Source organism: Oculina patagonica, chromosome 13, assembly GCF_052425735.1.
Source record: "Oculina patagonica isolate OP01 chromosome 13, crgOcupat, whole genome shotgun sequence".
In the NCBI taxonomy this organism is placed as follows: Eukaryota; Metazoa; Cnidaria; class Anthozoa; order Scleractinia; family Oculinidae; genus Oculina; species Oculina patagonica.
Window position 1 is genome coordinate 28159430 of NC_135770.1, and position 9064 is coordinate 28168493.

General features: G+C 36.1%; 1 protein-coding gene across 1 annotated transcript; it reads left to right on the plus strand.

The window, feature by feature from the left end:
* Positions 1 to 303: 303 nt before the first annotated feature.
* Positions 304 to 8576, plus strand: LOC144635124 (3-hydroxyanthranilate 3,4-dioxygenase-like). The gene is made up of 12 exons (XM_078494191.1): positions 304 to 530; positions 1750 to 1831; positions 2717 to 2800; positions 3417 to 3479; positions 4994 to 5037; positions 5745 to 5834; positions 5935 to 5975; positions 6462 to 6535; positions 6729 to 6797; positions 6972 to 7037; positions 7122 to 7204; positions 8099 to 8576. Exons 1-12 carry the CDS (start codon positions 388 to 390, stop codon positions 8166 to 8168), a joined length of 909 nt encoding a protein of 302 aa, XP_078350317.1. The 5' UTR covers positions 304 to 387; the 3' UTR covers positions 8169 to 8576.
* Positions 8577 to 9064: the final 488 nt, after the last annotated feature.

The following is a 9064-nucleotide window of genomic DNA, read 5'->3' on the forward strand; positions in this document are numbered from 1 at the left end:
CATAAATAAGTAATGACTTAGTAGCCTAGCCCAATAACATATATTTGGGGAGTGGGGATAGTATTTTGCTACTTTTTGCTTTTTTAAAACAGTTTTATTAACAACTTCTAACCTAAATAAACTCCAAATGGTTTAGTCTAAAGTAAAGAAATAATTTCTCATTCTTTAGCTGTTTTGGCATCGATTTTTTTGCAAAGAAAACTCATTTTGAGTTTCCAGTAATTGCGCAAAATGCCTCTGCCCTCTCCTAAGGGTTAAGCAATAGTTACTCGCGCCAGATCGTCTCCCGGGAATATATTGGTTCGAGTACTTTTACAGCTTTCTTTCCAGCCGTTTGCACGGTCTCAAGAGGTTTCGCTTCTTCTGATCCTCGATTTCTTTGTCATCATGTCCAAGAGAACGGGAGAAGAAAGTGGCGAAGAGGCCGTGACAAAGAAAGGTAACCCTCAACTTGGGGATCCGTTGAACATGATAAAATGGATTGAGGAAAACAAAAGTTCATTTCTCCCGCCAGTGTGCAACAAACTGATGTGAGTATATCAGACCCAAAGTACAAAATATATCTTGCGAACTACTAGTTTTTTAGGCTCAGTTTTTAATAAATTACAAAGTCATTGAAAGAATTATTTCTTGATGCCAGCCGGTTGACACATAATCATTCGAAATTTGATCTAATTGTCCTAAAGTATAGCAAAATAGCATTAAAACTAAGAAGCACATGTGTACATGTACATTCAGTTCAAGAAATTTGTTTTACAAATATGTCTGCATAAATTAAGCTTGTTAAATAAGCTTATGTCTAATGGAAGCTTTAGAAAATAGCTAATTGCGAGTTAATTAGGGTACAATATCTTGCAGTATCACAAATTGGATGTGCAAATTATATTATAACTTACATTCTATGCAGTTAAATGCTTTAAGGCAAAGCTTAGTACATTTTTGACAAAGTAACACAATATCATTAGTCAATTAGAACGATCTCGTACATTTGATCAATCAGCAGGCATTGTGCTTGAGTACAATTAATTTAATATCACAAATTGAATTGCAATTTAGGGTGGATTTATTTGCAACATACGCATTTAGCCCTCACATTTGCCCGTTGGAATTTTTATTGTTTTGTAGCTCAAAAACAATAAAAAATTCCAATGGGCAAATGCGAAGTCTATACGCGCGGAGAAAATAAGACCTTTAATGCTTGGGACTGTAGGTTTAAGCCACCTATTATTACTGTCTAAAAGGAAGGGAGCGGGGGAAAGTCTAAATTTCTCAGCAATAAATTAGCTTATTTAGTAGCTAGCCAAATCAAAGTCATTTTGAATCTTGATGAGACTTGGACAGAACAACCATTTTGCTCTCCCGAGGAGGGCACATTACAAATAGTGGAATTCCAAAACTTGACACTGGTACCTTGACAACGTCATCTTTGTAGAATAGAAGAGACAAAATTTTCCCAGAAAAAAATTCCCTTTGATACTACATGCAAAACCATTCAGTAAAAGATTTATCATCCAATACAATCTTTTGAATACGAAAGGTCAAGGTGACTACAAATAACACTGTTTGTATTCATCTACATGTTACTTGCAATGTCAGTGGCCTACAAATATGTGTGAAAGTGGAGTTTTCTTAGTTTTGTATTTGGCAAATGTTCTGGCAGTTTTAATACGTCTCTAGCTTGATGCAATATTCAGTTCTTGACTTAAGGAATTTATCTTAAGTGTTGTTTTTAAATATGTTTCTTTTAAGGTATGGGGCTGGGCAGCTGAAGGTGATGTTTGTTGGTGGACCAAACGTCAGAAAAGATTATCATATTGATGAAGGGGAAGAGGTAATAAACTTCAATGAATTATAACTCAAAACACCGTCCACAAACAGACAGACAACCTACTGTTTACGATCATATAAATTTAAACAAAGCACTGATTCAATACCAAAATTTGCATGGACATAATTTCATGTTTTTTAACCTAAAATACAGCTAAACCTCTTAAACTCTCAAGGGGAGCAAAAGATAGTTTGAGAAAGCAGGGAGTTTGAGACAGCTGATAGTAATTGACTGAAAAAGCAAATCCAAGGGAAATGGATTTGAGTTCAAGATAGTGGGAAGCTCGAGATAACCGAGTTCAAGGTAGTGTGCTACAATGTGAAAAGGATAACTTTGTGGCTAGGACGAATTTGTACTACAACTTAGCACTTTTTTTGCAAATATCAAGAAGATGCAATAGGCCATTTCCAAGTTACCCTTTGCCTCCGTCTCAAAACGAGTCTACTTGCAAAACAATTCATATGAAAATGAGGTTTCACCTTCAAGCCCGTTTTCATGCAAATCAAATTCATTTTTGTTTGAATGTTTTCGCACGTAGACTCGTTTTGAAACAGAGGCAAAGGGTAACTCGGAAATGGCCTATTGAGTTGTCTATTGATTATAGAAAACAAGTGCAAGTGGTCTTACTATTAGTAGCTGTTTGTTATGCCGTTAATATTAAAATACTGGTATACATAAAAATATTAACTGGGATAGTTAAATGATTAAATTTAAATTAATCAAATGATTAATGTAAATCATTCAGAGAATAATTAAATTGCTCAGCTGGATTAAGAAAATTATACTTATAATTATAATTATGATGTTTTAGTGGAGTGATTGACAGTAGTATTATAAACAATGTAGCTCTGATTCAAAATTTAACCAATTATTGTTTTTCTTTATTAGTTTTTCTACATGGTCAAAGGAGATATGTGCTTGAAGATTATCGAGAAAGGAAAACCAAAGGATGTTATTATCAAGGAAGGAGAGGTATTAATATAAAGTTGAATTTTATAGGTCAGAATAATAAATGTGTATACAAGTCCAAACTATGAGTATCAGTCCAAAGTTAATTTCATAAGTGTTATGAGTAATTAAACAGTTCAGCACTCAAAATGCTTCGCTGGATCATGTTGACTGTAATATATACCCCCATCCCCTTAGGGAATTTCAAGAAGACAGTTGATCTATCAAAATTCTAACCTAGCTCTGAGGTGTAAAGGAATAAAACAAAAAAAGTGATTTACTCATCTCTTGACTTTTATGTGATATCTTTTGTTTTATTCCCACAAGAATTGGAGGCAAGTTAGATTCCAGTATATCATAACTGGCCTTCTAAGCTGCTACAAGGATTGACCAGCTTGTGGACAGAAGATTGATAGCAGTTAATTAGTTTTAGCTAGGAACAAATTATTACAGCAAAGTGCCCATAAGTGTGACCACCAACTTTTAATTTATTCACATTCTTTTGTGCAGATTTAATCCAATCAGAAGTCAACTGCCTTTTGATTGGATAATGACTACACAAAGAAATGTGAATTAATTAAAAGTGGTCACACTTTGGGCTCCTTACTGTAAAAGGCAGATAATTCATATTTTTTTTTAGGTGTTTGTACTTCCAAGCAGAGTGCAGCATTCACCTCAGCGTAAGGAGAACACTGTTGGATTGGTAAGCTGTTCCAACTTCCACATCTCATGTTGAAGAGCTGTTCCGTTCAAGGGTAAACGTGTTGTTAACCCTTTCATGTGCAGAACTATTGGCAAAATTCACAGATTTTGACACTGTTACACATTTTTCATCATATCTCACCAACTGTAATGCCCAAAGACTTCATATTTTCAGACATAGTTGACAAGACAATGCACTTTGTTTTGATTGACAGATGTCATAATTTATGCATAAATTACTGACTAGTGGGATAAATTATGACAAAAATTAAAAAATATTAGATAATCAAGCTAATAAAATGTCTATAATATCACTTTCAACCATCTTTTAACATGAACAGTTGGTAAATACAGCATAAAGTATGTGGATGTAAAGGTTCTAAAGAACAACATTTAAAAATTTCACTAAAATTCCATGCAATAATCGAAGTTCTCATCACTCTTTCTTTGTCACTGTCTCTCGATTACGCAATCAAAGGAGCAGTTTCCTTACAGCATGATAAACTAGTGAGATGTCTTTAAGACAGCCGATAAATTCAGGATACTCACGAACAGTTTGCTCATCTCTTCGACCCCAAAAAACATTTCCATATCTAACTGGTGGGTTGTCTTCCATATCATTGTTGGCTTCCACATCGCTCTCATCAGAAAATTCATCCATTTCATCCTTATTGTTTCTTCCGAACCTTCGAAGTCACTCAGCTCACTTTCATCGTTATCACAAGGTAAATTCATAACGATTTCAGCGACTTCCACGGTTGTATATCGTCGTGCTGCCATTTTTAAAGCCCCAGAATTTTCTCATGTAACGCAGGCGTGAAGAAATTCGCGAAAACACTGCAAAATTTGCTCTAAAACTCACCAAGATGGCCGAAAACATCGAAAAACATGTGAGTTTACTTTTGAGAGGGGGCTGGTACTTAATACTTCATGTTAAACCAAATATTGTGTCCAAATATTGTCTATATTTGGAAGCGCGCGTATGTGCGCGCTTGCACATGAAAGGGTTAAGGGGAAGGTTCAGAAACTCTTTCAAGAATTTTTTTGAGTCAAATCTCAGATATGTATTGGTTAAGGGCTGTAACCTGTAACACCTGTTACGTGTGAGTTCACTCAATGTTACATGTGTAGATGTTGATTGGTGTTACGTTACACTTGCATACAGAGTGAAATCCTATGGCTAATAACTTAAATGTAAAGACTTTTCGAAAACCCTTAATGGCATTCTTGGGACGACATAAGCACATGAAAAGATACTGGTATGTCTTCTTCACAATCACTGATAAATAATTCCATTCTAGTTGAAACTGCTTTGTACTTATCCCTTCCTCCACAACGTCGAAGATCCACTGTGAGAGGGCGATATCTTGATGGGTTACTGGAATCAGAACAGAATGCTAGAAGACTATTTTAAGCACTTATATTCCTATAGGGATAATAGTTTCAGACATTTATGAACGGGTAATTTTAAGATCAAAATCAATATCTTATATAGTGAAAAATCTTAAATCTTAGGTCATTGAACGTGAAAGACTTCCAGAGGAATCTGATGGATTAAGGTATGAATTAATAATAATAATTAATAATAATAATAATAATAATAATAATAATAATTAAAACATATTTATACAGGATGACAATTTCAGTTATAAAAACTGCTATCAACATGGGTCCTGTGTTAAAAATAAATAAATGAATAGTTAATAAAATAAAGTATTAAAAACATATACAACTAACCACAGGCCTGCCTGGCTGATTTGTAATGTTTTCCTAGTACAGTAGCCTGCAGATACATTTAATTCTACATGTGGCTATGCTTGGCTACAACTAGCGCTTCTAAAAGCCCTTCTCAATACTAATTTTGATTTTTCCCATACCCATATACGAGTGAAGTCATCGAGCGATGTCCCTTAATTGCTTACAACTTGGTTGCTACAAGTTTGCCCTCTCATATTGCGTGAGGGCAAAAACGTCATAATTTGCTCACTTGGTGTGTAAAGAGGTTGACTTGAAGCAGATCTTGGCTACCAGGCTTATGGGAATAAAACAAAAGAAGTCACACTGAGATTGAGGGGTGAAAATATTACCGGTATTTTTATTTTACCCACTTAGCCTCAGAGATAAGTTCAAATTTTGATGTATCAACATAGGCCTATTGATATTTATTTAATTTACTGCATTGTATTATAAACAAACAAAATCAAAGTCAGTGTGCATGGTATTTTATCACTTATCATTTTGTTAATTTGCCAAATATTAATTACAGGTATTTCTGTGAGGATGGGGTGTCACCCCTTTGGGAAAAATGGTTTCATTGCGAAGACCTTGGCATTCAGTTGGGCCCAATTATCAAGGAGTAAGTTTATATACATTTTGTTTACTTGTCGACTGTTTGTCTTAAAACGTTACAATGTTGATGTCATGATAATGGTTCTATTACTGCTGACAATTTTCAGGTACTTTGCCTCTGAGGAATACAAGACAGGAGTCCCAACTGGTTGGTAGAGATTGATATGTATAGCACAACTGTTATGTTTTGTTTACACTGTGTAGTTGAAGTTTTCTGTGACCAACCTTCGGCATAGGTGACCAGCTCCCCTCAGTGGCCACCCAACTGAAAAACAAATGTAAATTATTAATAAAAAATTTGTAATTTGAAATCCCATTTTGAAGCAACCAGACTAGACCATCCTCAGGATTTATAAACTGTTTTTTTTCCCGGGACTGATCATGATTGCATTTTTAAAAAGTTAACACTGCCACTACTCTAACCTGCGAATACAGTCACCTCTCATTCGTGGTCGTGGGTTCAAATCCCATTGAGGTCCAAGGATTTTTCTTTGCTTCAGATGGATCTGATTTTCTTTTCCACCACTAATGCCTGGGTTATTTTCCAGTACTGTAAAATTACCATAGAGTTAATTATCTCTACTTTGCAGTAAGGAATTAAAATTGATGCACTGGCATGTTTTCCAATCAACAGACAACATTGCCAAAGACCCTCCTGTTAAAGTGGATCTAACAACTGAAGTCCACAAACCCTTTTCACTGAATGAGGTACACATGTTAAATGACTTGACTAACTTTGCCACAAGATACATGTGCAAATTAATCAAAAGTAACTGGTTCAGCTTCAAGGCTGGCCATTGTCGTCATATTGTGTTCATACAAATTATTAATATTTTCTTTTTTTAATAACTGATTAATCATTATAATTATTTTATCTGAGCATCTGCTTGTTCTATTTTAGTGGATTGCAGAAAATAAAAGTGAAATTGAATGTGGCACAAAGGAGCTGTTTGGTAAAGGAGAATTCAAGGTAAGCACAAGGAAAATATGTTAATGTTACTGACTTATGAAATGACTTGTCGTGTGACTTGATGTGTACAAAGCCCTCCTGTTTTTCTGTTTGTAGAGAGTCATCTTTTGTGTATTTCCTTTCCCCCTCCACAAGCTTGCACAAAAGAACAATATTATTTTTCTCTTTTTGTAGATAAATGTTCATGGTGAAGGCGAACAGTCTGGTGAGTGGCAGGGAGAAACATGGCTTCTTCAAATCGTGAGTATCAAAACCTCCATCTGAAGGCTCACGATACGTCATGTGAGTTGTTAACAGACTGATTATTTTGTTGTTGTTTTCCAGGAGGGTAGTGCTACTGTCACAGTAAATGGTGAATCAAAGGAACTTTCCAAAGATGATGTCATTCTTATTCCATCTGGTGCCAAGTAAGTGACTCAATTAGCACCTTTTAAATCAAAAGTTCACTACAGTTGCAGGGTTTTTCTGTTGTAGTGCCATGTATTAGATCTTTGGTTCTGGACTCAGATGTCACTTAGGGTCAGCAAAATTGTAACAAACTGGTACTCAAAAAAAGGGGGGTGGGGGGGGGGGGAAGAGGCGATGGTATTAGAACTTTGGTTCTGGACTCAGATGTCACTTAGGGTCAGCAAAATTGTAAAAAACTGGTACTTAAAAAAGGGGGTGGGGGGGGGAAGAGGCGATGGTATTAGAACTTTGGTTCTGGACTCAGATGTCACTGAGGGTCAGCAAAATTGTAACAATCTGGTACTCAAAAAAAGGAGGGGGGGGGGAAGAGACGAAGAGCCTTTTCCCTTTTGCTAACTTAGAAAAGCAGGTGGGGGAAGTAGCCTCCAATGTCAGTTTTCATCTTGTCTGACACTACAAGTTTAACCATATCCCTTGCCATATGTGATTACTGTGTAGCATGTGAAGGATGCATAGCTATGTGGTCAGGACAATGGACTTGGAATCCAGTCATCCTGGAGTGACGTGCTTATTACTTGCTGGGGATGGCAATGATCTAGGCAGGGTTTTGGGTAGTACCCAGTACTTGAACAAGGCATTAGACAAATGTTCTTTTTTTTAAAAAAAAAAAAAAAAATAGTTAGAAGCATTTTCCGAGTAGCTGTTCCCAGTAAATGGAATGTACAACACACGTCTTCATAAGCCTGCAAACACAGTAACATTTTTGCCTGCTGTGTCACCATGCAGTGATAACCAAAATCCAGAAATGTGACTTCACTTGCAGACTACTAGTCCACAGGCTTGAACATAAAACATGCTCAGTTGTAATCAAAGTGTCATTTTTTTATTGCTAGGTACACTGTTAAAAGGTCCAAAGGCTCCATTGGCTTAAGTGTGATCATGGATCCCATGGCCAACAAGTAAAGAACACGTTGCAGTTCAGCAGGATGGAGAAAAAAAAGCGCATTAGATGCTTTCATGATCCCTCTCCACCGAACTCAACACTTAACCAAGAACATGCAATCTCGCAACGACACAAGTCTTATTTAGAGAAGAGTCTCTGAAGTTCCTAGAACTGGGTAGTTTTAACTTTTTGTGGAAAGAAATATAAGTTTTCTTAGTTCAAGAAAATAATGATAGAAAACTAAAACGTAGTGGTAGAGCTTAACTTGGGAAATGGCATTTGTTTAGGGGTGTTACTCAAAACTGGGATCGTTATTTTTCTATGAAAATACTATAACTTTGTATTTGTCTCTAAAAGAGTATGTAAGATTTTAGTGCTTTTCTGAACACAGTTTTGTAGACCTTAAAGTAATGAGCAATAAACAAAAATATAAATCTCTGATTGTATTGTTATTGGCTCAAATGCAAGACTCAATAAAACAAACAATAATTGGCAATACCAGAAATACCCATTAAATTCCAGGGGAGTGGTGCAGGGGGGGATTCAAATGCAAGAATCTTTAAAGAAAGTATGAGGCTAAATTGGAATATCCTGCAGGGTGGGGGGTGTGGGGATTCAAACCAAAAAGAAAATTCCAAGGGAGGGGAATGGATATTTTTTGGAACAACACTTGGTGATTGTGAAGAACAGCTCCCCGTAACACTGGTATGGGTGAATGCGAACAAGTGGCTTTCACTTGAGCCCGTCAGCCAACTGTCAGACCACAGCCTGTAGTCTGTGAAGGTATTACAAACACTCTGCCAACAGATAATCACAATATAAAATAACTCACCAAACACCTGGCAGGTTATTGCCTATTTTAAGTCTTTAGTTTTTAAACAACAGACCAAGACAGTCCACATTATTATTCACTGTG

Coding starts and splice junctions, on each gene's coding strand:
- LOC144635124 (XM_078494191.1), top strand. CDS start 388: ATGTCCAAGAGAACGGGAGAAGAAAGTGGCGAAGAGGCCGTGACAAAG. Junction 5,038..5,744: donor GAGGAATCTGATGGATTAAG/GTATGAATTAAT, acceptor TATTAATTACAG/GTATTTCTGTGAGGATGGGG. Junction 6,798..6,971: donor TTGGTAAAGGAGAATTCAAG/GTAAGCACAAGG, acceptor CTCTTTTTGTAG/ATAAATGTTCATGGTGAAGG.